Below are 17,348 nucleotides of genomic sequence, written 5' to 3' on the forward strand. Positions count from 1 at the left end.
AGAAAAAATAGAAATTAACCTTGTGTAAATTGTCATCTTTAAGCTAAGCTAAAATGCTATTTCTAGCCATTTTACATGCAAATTACAATGCATGATCATATTTTTTATCAAGAAAAATCACATTAGATCATAATATCTTTTTTCTAGTAAGACCTTTGATATTAGGGCATAAATCGTATTCTTGATAATTTTTGTATTGATTTCCTGTAAAAATTTCTAAAAAACCTTAAAACAAGATCAATTTGATTTATCTAGTTTTAGAAACCACACTGGATAAGATAATTAGGTTTTTCAGAGAATGTATTTTTAACGTTTATTTTGTCTTACTATACTGGCAGAATTTTTATAGTCAAAACAAGTGAAAAAAAATCTACCAGTGCTGAAGTAATCCAAAGTATTTAGAATAAATTAATGACCTTGAGTAATCTAACGTAATTCATTACAAATTACATTTTACAGTATGTATTCTGTAGTGGAATATATTTCTAAAGTAACACTCCCAACCCTGAGTGTAGACAAGCCAATTTTACTGCCTACAGTATAGTTTCCAAAGACATTTTGTTTTTAATACCATGCTCTAGTCTCTATTTTTACACATCACATACAGTTTACATAAGCCAAATCACAAGATAATGCATAATTTCAGTCATAATCTAAAACCCTATCATGCACCACTATAAAAAGTTTTTAAAATAAATCTAATTATGAATCTAGTATGAGGTGTAAATCTCAGATGTTTACTTATAAGAGTTTTAAATAATTTTTTTAAATGGCTAAAGGCATATACTTATACAATCACTAGATCTTACAAAGAAACATGAGTCCTTTCAAAAGTGAAACTGCAAAAGCTCATAATATAATGCCACCCTGACAAGCTTTAAATCTACATTGACCATAATCTATAAAGCTATCATTTGCTTGTCATTTCCTATTTTCTCAGCATCCAATCCATTTAAGAATATTTAAGTTAAAGCAACTCAGAAGCAGACTTTTATAAAACGTGTTGACGTGTAAAGATGCATGTATAAACAACACTCACAATACATTTTTAAAACATTTTACTCCTGAAAGTAAAAGCCAATTACACAGTAAAAATTTAGATCATGCATATAAATATGTATAATTCAGAGTGACAAAGAGACTCAAAGTATTTTTCAAATGAATCAGGTTAAAAATTCTTGAGCCTTAAAACCAAACATAAGCAAAAACATTTTATTTAAAAACGTATAGGGCAAATTTGTCTATTTGAAAATCAAATAGTTTAAACTAGTTTTTGTTAGGGCAAAACAAAACTATCTAAATGTGAATGTTGTCAAAATGTTTAACTATGTATAAAAAGTGAAGGTAAAAGAAATGGAAATCCAACATTGACATTGATCATAGTCCAAAGGCCTATGGCCTAGCTATACGTCAAGTTAAAACACAGGACATGAGTTTGTGGACCATTATAATAAAACAAACAGTGATGGTGTCTATTGTGTCCTTTGTACATTAGGTGCACCATTGAATTCATGGTTCCTATTCGTCAATGATACAGAAATGTGGTCCTGGAATTTAGCTACATCTCCAAACACAGAGTTGACCCCCAACTTCAGCAGAACTGTGGAGATAGATTTAATAGGACACCATTAATCAAACAGCCTGTTCTCATTAAATTTACATGACATATCAACATTTTTGCAAAATGAAATTACTTGCTTCATTACACCTTTTTTCTGCAGTTTCCCAGCAAAATATCCAGCAGGGGACCCAAAACCCAAAATTGAGTGAATTAGAGTAGTAATTAGACAAGGTTTATAAGGTGAATAGGGCTGCAACTAACAATTATTTTGATAATTGATTAATCTAACGATTATTAGAATGATTATTCAGCAATTATTGAAACGATTAATCGTTAGCTCTTAACAGACAATTCAGCTTGTGCTCCTACTTAAAAGGTTGTATTAAACTTGCTATCAATAAAAAGGAAAAAAAAAAAATCGTCTTTTAAAAACCTCTAAATGACATTCACCAAATTAAAGGGGAAAAATAATACTTTTTATTAAGTTTAATTCAGAAAAGAAATTCACTGCAAAATATCCTATAATAATCAAGTGTTTTTGTCTTGTTTTCCAATTAAAATAGTCTAAAAATCCTTAAAACAAGATAAATTTACTTAAGCATCATATAAGATATTTAGACTTCATTAAATAAGTGTATTTTGTATACAAGTGTATGGTTGGTTATACTTCTGCGAGTGCAGTATATATGTATATTCAAGATCTATTCTCTGAAAGCAAGTCTAAATATCCTATTTGATGCTTCTCAGGTGAATGCATCTTTTTTTAAAGGATTTTGAGATATTTTCAAATATTTGTATTTTTAATATTATATTCAACATTCTCAGATAAAAATGTTTTCTTATGCTGTATAGTTGCTAAATAAAATGTATGTTGGTTTAAAGGAGTTTTAGATTTATATTAGAAAACAAGCCAAAACAAATTCAAAAATGTATTTTGATGCAGTGAATAATTGGGCAAAGACTACCCCCCTCTCACCTTTGTTCACTTCAATCCATCTTTAACAAACTATAAAAAAAAAAAAAACTATCTCTAGTAAAGAAAATTGGAAATACGCAAATATTAATAATAAGAAATGCACAGTGCCATATATTATGATTAAATGAGTCACGAGCCATCACGTTATAATCTAGCTGCAGCAAGAGTGTGCGCTAGAGGGATGAGTGTCCCTGTGACCGAGTGTGTATCAGCCGGATGCAGTTTCAACCTCTCCCCCTTAGATCAGGACATTCGCGCAACTCAGAGCCGGCGCTGACCACATAGAGAAATGGCAGTTTCGGAGTATGTAGTTATTTACATGATCTGCTTCTGTATTATTTGAACTTTAATACAGCTATAATGCATTAAATATAACTGCATTCAAGATGTAACGCTTCCTTTCCTTAAAGTTTCCTTTAAAAACGCACCGGCTCCACTTATTCCACAATGAGAGTGCTTCAGTATTTACTTATTTGGTATTTTTGTATTATTTCCTTACGCTTTGCTATCTACATCACCTGAAGCTGTGAAAGTTTAGAGTGCATCTGGAATGTGAGCTGTGTAAGTCCAGCATTGTCAGTCAAGTGTGAAATGCAGTTCTGCTCTCGCGCATCATCGTTAGAGTTTAATGTGATCTCAAGTTACGTTAAATGACATCAAATTACTATTTGACCATGATTTCTTTTATTGTCTACTAATCGTTTCAGCCATAAAGGTGAATTTAAGATGGAGTTTTTCCATGAGTAAACCGTACCTCCCTAACCAAAAACTTTAACTAAAACTTACCTATAGTGTCCCAAAAGCAAACATGAGATGAACAAAACAGGCATCCTTACCATAAACTAACATCTAAACCTAACTAAGTGTCCTAAAAGCAAATAAGACATGAAAAGCAATTTTATTTTATAATTAACCACTTCTTTTTGTGTCACTTCTATGACAGTTTTGTCTCATGTGTCAGCTTGCATGCTTAGCAGGGCTGGAGCCTTGGTCTCCAGAGTTCAAACACTCTGTGAGGTGAGCTACCACAGAAGCAAATCACGTTGGAATAAGTGTGTAAATGTAAGTGGGTCTGTAATACAAGCGTTAAAATGTATCGTTTTTCAATTTATGCATTAGAGTAAAAGTGTGTTGAGATCATAACATAGCAGTGTAACAGAGCTAACCATAAGAGTTTCTAAAGTTATAACCAGCTGTTGAAGTCGTGATGTGTGTGAAAGTGTATAAAATGCACAGCAGTAGTTGCACCTATAGTGTTACATTCAGCATAAAATTGTGGCAAAATGTAGAACACCATATTACGTTGTGTGGAGCGGAGGGGGGCGGGGCCGGTCGGAATATCGCGCGCCCGGTCCCCAATCAGCCTGATGAGGCGCGCGAGGGATAAAGGCGGCCGGTGACGATGGTTCGAGAGAGAGAGAAATACGGGCATGTCCGTCATGTGTGTTTATGTTTGTGCTTTGAGTTTTATTAAATATGATTTACGTTGACAAGCCGGTTCTCGCCTCCTCCTTGCCCATCCTTCAACCTTCAACCGGCCCCGCCCCCCCTCCGCTCCACACGTTGTAATAAAAATATAAAGGTTTTAAATAACTCAATGGGTACAACAAAATTTTAATAAGCAAAGAGTCAAATCAGGAAACCCATACCTTCCACCTATTTCCGCATTCATTGCAGAAGACGAATGTTGTCATCGGTTCATCAGCACTTCGAGTTTGAACCTAAAGAATGTTACATTTGTTTATAAAGTGTAAAAGTATCTAAAATGTGTGTAAAAATATAAGAAAAACTCATATACATTCTTTTAGGCATTTATAAAGCATTGTGTAGAATCACCTGAGTGTAGGTACAATTCTTCTTTTTGCATTTTCCACAACTGAACAAATCAGTCTGGGTGCCCCCCCCAGAAGTGGCCACCTGGTGGTCCCTGATGGCCTCTTTGGTCAGATTCTTACGCATCTCCTTCAGCTCATCACTTGCCATTTCCTGTTGGAAATTAGATTTTCACACTTTTACAACTGATCTTTATATGACTAATACAAACTTTGAAATCAACACAAAAACAAGCAAAGTGATTGGGGGTAAATGTGTGGCACTGCTTATTCACCTCTGCTGTCATTTTTGCTATGCGATCTGGGCTCACATTCCCACACAGCACATTCCTTCTCAGGTTTGGGTTCTTTGCATCCTTAAGATTAGAGATTCTGCTTCGGACACGATTCTTGTATTTCATGTCAGTATTTTTGAGTTCCAAGAATATGCGTGCAAGTTGGTCAAGGCCATTTCTGTAAAGTCTAAGATTGCATTGATGACTAATCAATTTGCTTTACATAAACCAAAAATTTTATTTCACTCATTTAAATAACAAAAACTGCTTTAGGGTTGAATATGAAAAGGATATATTCTTCAATCTGAGCCCCAAGCTCATCACAGTCAGCCCCAATGGCAATGTGATCATCTATATAAAAAATAAAAAAAAATAAAAAAAAACATGAAGACAAAAGCATTTAACCACTCAATAAAAACACAATGCAATAGTTCACCCAAAAATACAAATTCTCTCACCATTTACTAACCCTCATGCCATTCCAGATGTATATACATTTCTTTTCTCAGCAGAACACAAACTAGGGCTGGGCGATATGGCCAAAAATATTATCACAATATTATTTTTCATATTGTTCAATTTCGCGATTATTATTTATTACAATACTCATTCACTTCACTACACTGCAAATTGCGCTTTTTTTATATTTTATTTCCAAGTTGGCAGAAGAAAACATTTTTAATCCTAAACCGTCAAAATAGCCTCTACAAAACTGCATTGGGGGCCCAGAGACAGCCAAAGCAGTGGGGTCTGAAGGATCTTCTATTGAGTTTATCAATTGAATGAAGTTGGATATGAATGTTAAAAGATCATCTGTTCGTTTTGAAGCATAATGACAGCAGTCCAGTATTTGTTTGAATAATTTTTACATTCAAATTATATATTTTCATATATATTTACATTCAGATCCCCAAGTATGGGGGCATAGAAGCCCTTGTGACTGAGGAAAGATACTGTAAGGGGGTTCAGGGGTATCCCCTATGAGAAAATTTTGAAAATGTAAAAGTCTGAATGGACCATTTTTATATTCTCATAAAAGTGAGAAAGACTAGGCTACCAAATAGAAATTGTATTTTCTGTCCTTGTCCATGCCAGAGATTATGACTGATTAATTAAAAAAAATTCAAACAGAAATCTATGTTTATTATTTAAGGCTCATAACATGCCGTTTAATAGAGCTACATTTAAAAGAAAAAACATTATGTTCTAAAGGTGCTTTGGAACCATGTTACCTCATGCCAGGTTCACACATCCTCCATGAGCGGGGCGTGAGCAGTTCATTTTCATATCGGCACCCATGTTAACAGATTACACTATTCACACTGCAAGCGCGAGTCATGATGTGATGCTTCTCAGAAGCGGCAGTGAGTGGATAGTTATGGCGTTGAGTCTATTATTGCCACACGACTCACGCTGAGTGGCTCTACGTGCAGTACAACACTAAAATAATCAGGAGATGAGGGCCTGGGTAGCTTAAAGAGTAAAGACACTGACTAGGAGTCGTGAGTTCGAATCCAGGGCATGCCGAGTGACTCTAGCCAGGTCTCCTCAGCAACCAAATTGGCCCGGTTACTAGGGAGGGTAGAGTCACATGAGGTAACCTCCTCGTTGTCGCTATAATGCGGTTCGCTCTTGACGGGGCACGTGGCAAGTTGTGCATGAAGCCTCCTCACACGCTGTGTCTCCACAGTAATGCGCTCAACAAGCCACATGGTAAGATTTTGGTCGTGGATTGACGGTCTCGGAGGTAACTGAAATTGGTTCTCCGCTACCCGGAGGAGAGTCACTAAACCACCACAGCGCATTAGGAATTGGGCATTTCAAATTGGTGAGAAAGCGGGAGGAAATAAAATAATCAGGAGATTACCAAAAGCAATTTAAAAGCAAATAAAAATTATTCAAACTGAACCTACCGTACACTACAATTAATATATGCATGCAAGTAAACTCAATAAAATAACTTAAAGAAAAGAATGAATAAACTGCTGGACCTTTCACCATTCTGTGTATATAAGTGTACAATATAGACAAAACATTAACCAAATCACAACCAAGTGTTCTGATAAAGATGAAGTGCACATTTGCCCGCTGTTGTCTTTGAAGCAGCAATAACCTCAGCTTATTATGACCTTATTAAAGAAAAACATTGGCATAGGACACCATAGATAACTATTTTCTGCACAGAGCCACTGCTGTTTCTAGCGGAAGAGACGCAGCCAATGTGAAAGTCCAATGCGACTGCCTTGCTCATGGAGGATTTGTCAACCTGGCATAATGCGGCACCTCATAATGTCTACTCACGTGCAGGGAAAAGAGGCAATGCATGTGGAGAGCGACAGGGCATATATGAAGTGTGTTGAGAGCTAGAAAAAAATATTCAAGAATACAGTGAAGAAAGCTCAGAACTGGTGTACACAGCACTGTTGTTTTGTTGCACTGCTCACTAGAGATGATGAGGTCGCATCCATCGTCATGAAGTCTTGCGGTCCAGATGGAATCAATTTGACCCAGACCGTAGTCTAATCATTAGCAAGGCAGCTAATGTTAGCAAACTCATACAGTCTGAGAAAGCCAAACTGTAGCGATTTAAGCAACATGCACATGATTGTCTAGATGTAGAACAGGGGTGGGCAACTATTTTGGTTAAGGGGCCACACAGGGCTTTAAGTAGTGCATGGGGGCCACATTGTATTCCTTTTGTGATGCAATGTTATGCATTGATTTGTTTTTTGTAACTTTTAAGCACATAAATAGTTGTGTACTCAATTTTCTGAAGTGTATCTGTGACTAATGGGACTATTCTGCAATTGCCTAAAGTATTATATTGCTCTACAAAAGTAGATACTTTTCTATCAAGCATTAAAAAAATGGAATAAAGGCTGAGCTTATACATTTATTTTACCATCTCTACTTCACTGTTAATTTATTATTCAATTTAACAATCTCTACATCAGGGGTCTGTTTTAATAAAAACTGTTTAATAAATGTTTTTTTACATTTATAGAACTTTTAATGTTTGGGCAAAGCGGGCGAGTTGACTTATCTGTTTCTAAAACATTACCCGTTTTCACGCTAGAAGGGTCATTATGCGGGTCTCCTCAATGGTTTGACTTTCAGCACACAACTGAACAACACAGGCTGCATGACTATGATAAATGATTACTGCAAGAGTTAGATTAACATACAGGTGTGGAGGGACTTCAACATTTGTAATTGCACAAATAACAAAAAATACATATACATATTCATCTCTGGCTTGCTTTTGATCACATGTCAATGATGCAGAGATCTACTTTTATATTTAATTTAATCACTGTGAAGGTTTACCTGCAAAGTAGCACCACCATCACAAGCAGCCTCAAGAATGGACACAGAGTGGCTGTATAACACTTTTCCTTGAGCAGAATATTGCACTACAGTTCGCCAAGTTTGTTCAAAGGGGAAAGCGAGATAGAAAGCGCACTCGCCTACATGGTTCCCACATTGCGCAAATTTAGTATAACATTAGTTGGAATATTTCCAATTTGTGCAAGTATAAATCTCAAACTGGGGGTGTTGTGGCTCTTATCTGGCAACCCTGAGCATGTTAAATGCTTGTGGAGATGCGTTAGGTCCAAATGCAAGTTAACTGAAATATCCAAAGAAAAAGAAAAATGTTTTTATGATAAATGAGCCGCAGGCCACATTAAACCATGTTGAGGGCCTGATCTGGCCCGAGGGCCATATGTTGCCCATGTCTGATGTAGAACATAGGCTAAATATCGGAAATTACACAAAAGCTTATCATCAATATTGTGGATTTTTTTATCACGATAAAGGTTGTTTTATTGCCCAGCCCTAACACAAACTAAGATTTTTAGAAAATTATCTCAGCTCTGTTGGTCCTTTCAATGTAAGTGAATGGTGGCCTTAACTTTGCAGCTCCAAAAATCACAAAGACAGCATAAAAGTAATTCACAAGACTCCAGTGTAAATCCATATCTTCAGCAGCGATATGATCCGTGTGGGTGAGAAACAGATTATAAGATGAGAAACAGAAAGAGATGACGCTTCTGAAGACATGGACTTAATCACTAGAGTCCACTAAAGTATTGTACACTATATGGCCAAAAGTATGAAATTGTTAACAATAAGTGTATCTGAAATAGCCAAACCCATTCATTAGAAGGCAGGTCCACATACTTTTTGGCCATAATGTACTACCAGTTCTTTTTTTTATGGTTTAGTTTTAGCCCATTCTTAAACTTTCTATCAATCGTCAGTGTTTTGGCAGAATGACATTTTTTTCTTGAAATATTCCCTGCATTTGACACTATTCATTCAAGTTACAGAGTACGTGAAAATTTCAATTTATGATTTCAATTTCAGCAAAATTACAGAATAAGGGGCTAAATACTTTGCAAGACACTGTAAATTTGACTTAAATAAGATTAGAGAATTGCCAGCCATGACTTGCCTCCAGTTTGCAAAGCACTTGACAGCAACTCCCTGCACTTGATTCGGACTGAGTCAGATGTGCCTGGTGCTCGTGGGAAAGTGGCTATCAATGTGTTGGATACAACATCGGCAGACTCACTCTTACTGCTAGAATTACTGCTCGAGCTGAGTGAGAGGAAAAGAAACAGATATAAATTACAGAGGGAGAGACAGAATGTTCCATAAACCCTTATTTAGGGCCTAACAATAAAAATCCACAGAAAGTAGATTATGAATCTTTATAATAATCATATAACCATTAATTAATTGACCAAGGGCACTGAGATACCTCTCCTCTCTGGGCTCCGGGCTGGCCTGAGCTGGTAAGACCTCTGGTGTTGTGCGTTCCTTCTTTTTCTCCTCAGAGTTCTTCTCCCCAGCAGGTTCATCTATGTGTCAACAACACTCATTAGCCATTTCATCAGTTTAATATTATAAATGACCATAAATGAGCTTCACTCCTTGTAACTCAAATAACAATGCACGTTTCTCGTAAATCCAAAAATGTTCAACTTATAGTTCCAACAAAAGCAGAACATGAAGTTTCTGATTTAAACTGACTACAATGTCACTACATGTTTTTAAGGAAGACTTTAAAAAATAAAAAATTTAATTTGTTGTTGCAATACCACTAACAAGCGGTAGCAATTTCAGGTTTCGCTTTTACCATGTGTCAGATTGTGAATTTTTCAGTTTGCAGGTAGTTGACTTGAGATTGCAAGCAGAGTCCTGCAGTGAGACATGCTTTATTTTAGAGATATAATGGTATTAAAATATCATATCACGATAATCAGTATTACGGTATTGTTAAAATGTGCTGAAAATGTACCAATACACACACTGAAATCATTTAAACAGGTTTTATATTTGAAAATCAACAAACTACAAATAAATTGAGTAAACAAGGGAATATCAAATGAAGTATAATAATTATTATTATTATTATTATTGGTGTGGTTTTATTATTATTATTATTATTATTATCATCTTACACACACATTTTTAATGATCAAAATATGTTGGTTGGGTGACTAAACTACATAACATCTTGCTCATCTTGAAACTCCAGCTTCTTTCATACAAACACAACTGGTGCCATCGTGCCTTTCTTATAGTTATCGATTATTTTGAAAATGAAATCAGAGGTCTTCAGTATTTGTATTGGATGATTATTTTGTAGACTGCATAAAAGATTATAAATTAAAGTAATATTTGAAAACAGTCATCTTAAATCACTTTCATGTCCCTGTAAATATTGAAAAGCTGTGTATTAGTGGTATGAATGTACATCACTTAAATGTTGCACTTATTTTTTATTCGTTACGATGTTTCTATCAAAGGATTTTTTTTGCGAAAAAATGTTAGCGCATCAAAATAAAGCTGATGGAAACGCAAATTATTGCAAAAATTTCACAAGTGTCGACATAATATTTTTTCATTTACATCTAGCGCATAAACTAGGTCAATACTTCAAATGTCACAAAAAACTGGTTTGGAAACACTTTTTGTCGAGAAAATTGCCATTAACGCAAAAATATAGTGTCACATGACAGAATTTGCCCCAATCGTTAGCCTGTGTTAATCATGACGATGGCAGACATCCATGAAAGAGAATTTATTGTAGGCTACATGATTATGATTTATTGTAGGCTACATGATTATGAATTGATTTTAATGTCACATAGATCCGATCCTGCAAACATGACACTTCCAGAATTACCAACACAAATATCTTGTTTCATGCATATCAACATGTGCATGGAAAACAAATGAATGGCCACCGTTTGTGATTAATTTAATCGCTGTAGACATCCATTAATTTATTAATGTTTCTTTTCCACACCATTCAAAATAATAGACAGCAGTCATGGAATTAGCCCACAATACAAAAAAAACAAACATATTTTCTGTGCACAAAGAAGTCTTAAATTAAAAATGAATACACAATACTAGGAAAAAAGCATCAGTGTGCTTTTTTGGAACACTAACATTCTATACATTTATTGTTTGGCTTACTTTTGATAAAATGCCTGCAAAATTCCCTGTATTAAATTAAATCAATTACCAAACGAAAAAATATATATTTGTAGACCCATGTATGCTCTTTCTTTACACAAACTTAAATTAGCCTTACCCTGTTCTGTAGACAAAAGAAAGTCAGCTGAATGACCTTCTCAGAATGTTCTAGAACTATTTGTCCAATGCCGAGTTCACTTTCAGAAAACGAGTTTTTGAACCTTTTAAAGAGTTTAAATATTTTAAATCTAACCCTCTTTACCTCGGATCACATTTGCTGAGCTTCTTCAGGAAACGTAAATTGCATTATGTCAATTTTAGATGACAATCTAAGTTGGTCATTAAAAGTTTTGGACAAATATGTGGGACATAATGCAATTGTGATGTGATGCTTGAGATTAGATGATTGTTCAAAATAGCCTATTGAATATGAGGAATGTATCATATGTAAACCCTGATATTACACTGCATCAGTTTGTCTTTAATAGCTGTGCACACAGCATATACACATCGATGTAGTGGCCTATATCAGAGCCATGTCCTTATACTGAGACTGAAAGTTTCGCCCGCTACTTGGTGCAGGTTGCCAGCTTAAACAGGGCCATGTCGATTCACTTTAGGGTCGGAACCGGTGGCAACCTGCGATAGGCGCAACATCAGGACCAATATTACAGTCCAATCAGAAGGACAACTGTTCCTTTTCATTGCAATTCCTCATCTTCTGTTTGCATTTATTTGTGAAATTAAAATGACAGTAAGCTGACAGTAAACACACATTTCTGTATGGAAATGGCTTAAGGGCAGATTTCTTTTGTGATAAACCAAAACTTATGCAACTGAGTTTGTTTAGGTATGACGTCATCACACACAACATTTTTATCGATAAAAGTCCATTTGAATAGAAACAGGCAGAAGACACCAAATTTCACACTTTATGCATTTTCATTGTCGATAACAAAATAGTGCAAAAAGCGGATGGAAACTAGACTATTGTCTTGTTTTTTGTTTGTTTGGCTTGGCTCAAAGCGATGCACTTGCTAGGAATTTTTCTTTACGGAAGCTTGCATTTTTTACAAGTGAGATAAGAAATGATTTCAACCCAATTAAATATTGTGTCCAACTATTTACATTTCCTCATACTTTTCCCCAAGTCATGCACTAAGCTATAAGTTAACTTACCTTGCATGCACTATAAAGTGATGGATGGTTGTTACGAAGATGAATCACCAGATTGGCCATGTTGCCTATGTCCTGTCTGGCAAGCTCTGCAGATTGAGTTACCATCTTATACTAATTTTCACTCAGCATTCTTATAAATACCAAAATATGACCACAATTCTGATTTGGTCTTCTTGGACGGTTGGAAATTCTCCCGAGTGCTGTCATTGCCTTCCGCCACGTTTTCACGTAAAAAAAAAAAAAAAAATCAACAATAACAATGTTGCATGCTGCTCCCATGCGTCAGACTCATGCTGGGTGTGTGTGGACAGCATTTATCGCAAGTTTTACAAATCACAATAATTTAACACGGTTTTAATGATAATTAAATGTGGCACAGTAATACTAACCATTCAGGAATTTTATTGTGGTTTACCGTGAAACCGGTAACTGTTTCATCCCTACTATATTTATTAAGATAAATTGAAACACATTTTTTTCTAATACTTATATACACTCACCTAAAGGATTATTAGGAACACCTGTTCAATTTCTCATTAATGCAATTATCTAATCAACCAATCACATGGCAGTTGCTTCAATGCATTTAGGGGTGTGGTCCTGGTCAAGACAATCTCCTGAACTCCAAACTGAATGTCAGAATGGGAAAGAAAGGTGATTTAAGCAATTTTGAGCATGGCATGGTTGTTGGTGCCAGACGGGCCGGTCTGAGTATTTCACAATCTGCTCAGTTACTGGGATTTTCACGCACAACCATTTCTAGGGTTTACAAAGAATGGTGTGAAAAGGAAAAACATCCTGTATGCGGCAGTCCTGTGGGCTGAAAATGCCTTGTTGATGCTAGAGGTCAGAGGAGAATGGGCCGACTGATTCAAGCTGATAGAAGAGCAACTTTGCCTGAAATAACCACTCGTTACAACCGAGGTATGCAGCAAAGCATTTGTGAAGCCACAACACGCACAACCTTGAGGCGGATGGGCTACAACAGCAGAAGACCCCACCGGGTACCACTCATCTCCACTACAAATAGGAAAAAGAGGCTACAATTTGCAAGAGCTCACCAAAATTGGACAGTTGAAGACTGGAAAAATGTTGCCTGGTCTGATGAGTCTCGATTTCTGTTGAGACATTCAGATGGTAGAGTCAGAATTTGGCGTAAACAGAAATGAGAACATGGATCCATCATGACTTGTTACCAACGTGCAGGCTGGTGGTGGTGGTGGTGTAATGGTGTGGGGGATGTTTTCTTGGCACACTTTAGGCCCCTTAGTGCCAGTTGGGCATCGTTTAAATGCCACGGCCTACCTGAGCATTGTTTCTGAACATGTCCATCCCTTTATGGCCACCATGTACCCATCCTCTGATGGCTACTTCCAGCAGGATAATGCACCATGTCACAAATCTCGAATCATTTTAAATTGGTTTCTTGAACATGACAATGAGTTCACTGTACTAAAATGGTCCCCACAGTCACCAGATCTCAACCCAATAGAGCATCTTTGGGATGTGGTGGAACGGGAGCTTCGTGCCCTGGATGTGCATCCCACAAATCTCCATCAACTGCAAGATGCTATCCTATCAATATGGGCCAACATTTCTAAATAATGCTTTCAGCACCTTGTTGAATCAATGCCACGTAGAATTAAGGCAGTTCTGAAGGCGAAAGGGGGTCAAACACAGTATTAGTATGGTGTTCCTAATAATCCTTTAGGTGAGTGTATAATGCATATATAAATTACAAACTGATATTCAATGAGAGACTCCAAGGAAAACTTTTAACTTTTGAATTATCCACCGTCATACTATAGGACTAACTTAGAGGGGGAAATAGATAAACATTATTAGACATTGTTAAAAACGTAGAAGTGGTGACCTATACCTATCAGCAAAATATGTACAATTTCCCTTATTTATGCTTTTAAATTTTTGTTTAAAATCTTGATCAGAAAAAATGACCTTGTTAACTGTCTGATATCCTTACCCAACAACTTCTTCCAGGATTTGATCAAGGACTTGGCTAGTGACGTCACTTCTTCGTCTGTGCTCTGCTTGCGGATGGCATTGACCGACATCCCAATCCTGGTGGACTGTTTTAGGGAAAGCAGATAAAATCTCTCGTCAAATCGAACGGACTTCAAAACTGAAAATAATCAGTGGAGAACAGTTATACCTGCAGAAGCTCCAGGGTCATGGGAATATTCTTCAGTTCCTTTAGCAGATCCAGCGCCCCAGCCTAAAAGAAACGTTTAATGAATAAATACATCTCATGATGATACTTGAAACAATTCAATGAGATCTAAGGGATATGTGATCCATGTGCATGTTTACACAGATTCCTATGGTAGTGTCTATGTGCAGAACAACTAATTATCCTCACTTTACCTGACTTCACACAAACACAATATGGAGCAAAACCTTTTTTACCACCATATAATATACAAACCAGCACAGAATCACCGTTAAAGAGTGTTTATCGAGATTGTTTATGTGCTGAGAGTGGGTTTGTAGCATTAGTGCCTCCCGCTGACTGACTCCCAAGTTCCAGTTTAAGTTAACATATACCTCAGCCAAATACATTTAAACTAACTTTTCACAAGAATAATCGTAGAAAACATTCCCTGTCTTAGGTCAGTTAGGATCACAACTTAATTTTAAGAATGTGAAATGTCAGAATAATAGTTGAGAGAATTATTTATTTGAGCTTTTATTTCTTTCATCACATTCTCAGTGGGTCAGTAGTTTACATACACTTTGTTAGAATTTGGTAGCATTGCCTTTAAATTGTTTAACTTGGGTCAAACATTTAGGGTAGCCTTCCACAAGTTTCTCACAATGAGTTGCTGGTATTATGTCCCACACTTCCAGACAGAACGGGTGTAACGGAGTCAGGTTTGTAGGCTTCCTTGCTCACGTGTACGTGCTTTTTCAGTTCTGCCCACAAATTTTTAATCGGATCAAGGTCAGGACTTTGTGATGGCCACTCAAATATCTTGATTTTGTTGTCCTCAAGCCATTTTGACACAACTTTGGAGGTATGCTTGGGGTCATTGTCCATTTGGAAGACCCATTTGCGACCAATATATAACATCCTGGCTGATGTCTTGAGATGTTGCTTCAATATATCCACATAATTTTCCATCCTCATGATGCCATCTATTTTGTGAAGTGCACCAGTCCCTCATGCAACAAAGCACCCCCACAACATGATGCTGCCACCCCCATGCTTCACGGTTGGGATGTTGTTCTTTGGCTTACAAGCCTCATCCATTTTCCTCCAAACATAATGATGGTCATTACGGGCAAAGAGTTACATTTTTGTTTCATCAGACCAGAGGATATTTCTACAAAAAAGCAAGATCTCTGTTCCCATGTGCACTTGCAATCTATAGTCTGGCTTTGTTATGGCAGTTTTGGAGCAGTGGCTTCTTCCTTGTTGAGCAGCCTTTAAGTTTATGTTGAAATAGGACTCGTTTTACTGTGGATATTGATAGTTGTCTACTGTTACCTCCAGCATCTTTACAAGGTCCTTTGCTGTTGTTCTGGGATTGATTTGCACTTTTCGCAACAAACTACATTAATCTCTAGGAGACAGAATTGTCTCCTTCCTGAGCGATATGATGTCTGTGTGGTTCCATGGTGTTTATTCTTGTGTACTATTGTTTGTACAGATGAACGTAGTACCTTCAGGAATTTGGAAATTGCTCCCAAGGATGAACCAGATTTGTGGAAGTTCACAATCTTTTTTCTGAGGTTTTGGCTGATTTCTTTTGATTTTCCCATGACGTCAAGTAAAGAGGCACTGAGTTTGAAGGTAGGCCCTAAAATGCATCCACGGGTACACCTCCAACTGACTCCAATTACCAATCAAATGCTAACAGGCTAATTATCTAAAGGCTTGACATAATTTTCTGGAATTTTCCAAGTTGCTTAAAGGCAAAGTTAACTAAGTGTATATACACTACTGACCCACTGGAATTGTGATAATCAATTAAAAGTGAAACAATCTGTCCGTAAACAACTGTTGGAAAATGTACTTGTGTCATGCACAAAGTAGATGTCCTAACGACTTGCCAAAAGTAGTTTGCTTATATGAAATCTGTGAAGTGGTTAAAAATCAGTTTTAATGACATCAACCTAAGTACATGTAAACTTCTGACTTCAACTGTATTTATCCGCGCTAACCGCAGCTAATGTTGCTCATTTCCCGCTAAACGGGTAAACAAAACAATATTTTAAGCTGTTACATATTGCATTTACTTATGCATTTGACCAGTAAAATATGCAGAAAACAGACCCACAGATTCTCCCTTAATGGAGAAAACACGCCGTTTTTCTCCATTTATTTAGCTGTTAGCTCGCCATGTCTCAATGTAGCCTCGTCTGGTCCAAAACGGAATTCATTCATGACAAAAATTCCTCACCCCATTTTTCTTCTGTGCCATTTTATCCATCTTCTTTGCGATCCTTATGATCTCTTCCTCTTCTTTCTTACCCATTTTTGATGTATAGCGAAGAATGCTGTTTTTAAACGGGGTTTAAATGTTAATTATCACGAAAACACGCAGACAACACTGAGCCCGTGGGGAACGCAACAGCTCCGGCAGGAAGCCGTTTCTATGAAAAGCCCAGACATCACTAATCGACCCATTGAACTGAAGTCGTTTTTACATTCTAGTGAAACTAGACAATACGTTGACAATATTTTGTACTCTTTAAACAAAAAGCCACCAAGACTTAAATATTTGTAATTAAAGTATGTATTTGAACAATGTCTTTATTTTCTTTTTAATATTTTGCCTTCGTGTGTATTTTTAATTTCCTTTGGAGTTTTATGTTGTTGCTGTTTTTGTTGTGTTCTTTTTGCATAATGTTGAATCATTATAAAGGAGGAAATAAAAAACAACAATCCATTAATCTCGTCCATCTCCAGCCCAGACATCACTAATCAAGCTCAAGCATCAGAAAGGAGCATATAGGCGGGAAGCGTTCCTAAGACTTTTCAACTACTTGAAACATACAGACAAGGTGTTCAT

General features: G+C 36.5%; 1 protein-coding gene across 1 annotated transcript; it reads right to left on the minus strand.

The window, feature by feature from the left end:
• Positions 1–1,089: 1,089 nt before the first annotated feature.
• LOC127644504 (transcription elongation factor A protein 1-like) lies at positions 1,090–16,912 on the minus strand. Its single transcript, XM_052127689.1, has 10 exons — positions 16,737–16,912; positions 14,486–14,548; positions 14,297–14,402; positions 9,410–9,509; positions 9,101–9,246; positions 4,939–4,995; positions 4,645–4,799; positions 4,374–4,523; positions 4,187–4,258; positions 1,090–1,600 (listed from the first exon to the last, which is right to left on the minus strand). Exons 1-10 carry the CDS (start codon positions 16,809–16,811, stop codon positions 1,592–1,594), a joined length of 933 nt encoding a protein of 310 aa, XP_051983649.1. The 5' UTR covers positions 16,812–16,912; the 3' UTR covers positions 1,090–1,591.
• Positions 16,913–17,348: the final 436 nt, after the last annotated feature.

The sequence above is a fragment of the Xyrauchen texanus genome, chromosome 6 (assembly GCF_025860055.1).
Source record: "Xyrauchen texanus isolate HMW12.3.18 chromosome 6, RBS_HiC_50CHRs, whole genome shotgun sequence".
NCBI classification, from domain to species: Eukaryota; Metazoa; Chordata; class Actinopteri; order Cypriniformes; family Catostomidae; genus Xyrauchen; species Xyrauchen texanus.

Coding starts and splice junctions, on each gene's coding strand:
- LOC127644504 (XM_052127689.1), bottom strand. CDS start 16,811: ATGGGTAAGAAAGAAGAGGAAGAGATCATAAGGATCGCAAAGAAGATG. Junction 4,800..4,938: donor TGGGGCTCAGATTGAAGAAT/ATATCCTTTTCA, acceptor ACCAACTTGCAC/GCATATTCTTGGAACTCAAA. Junction 4,259..4,373: donor AGAATTGTACCTACACTCAG/GTGATTCTACAC, acceptor AACATTCTTTAG/GTTCAAACTCGAAGTGCTGA.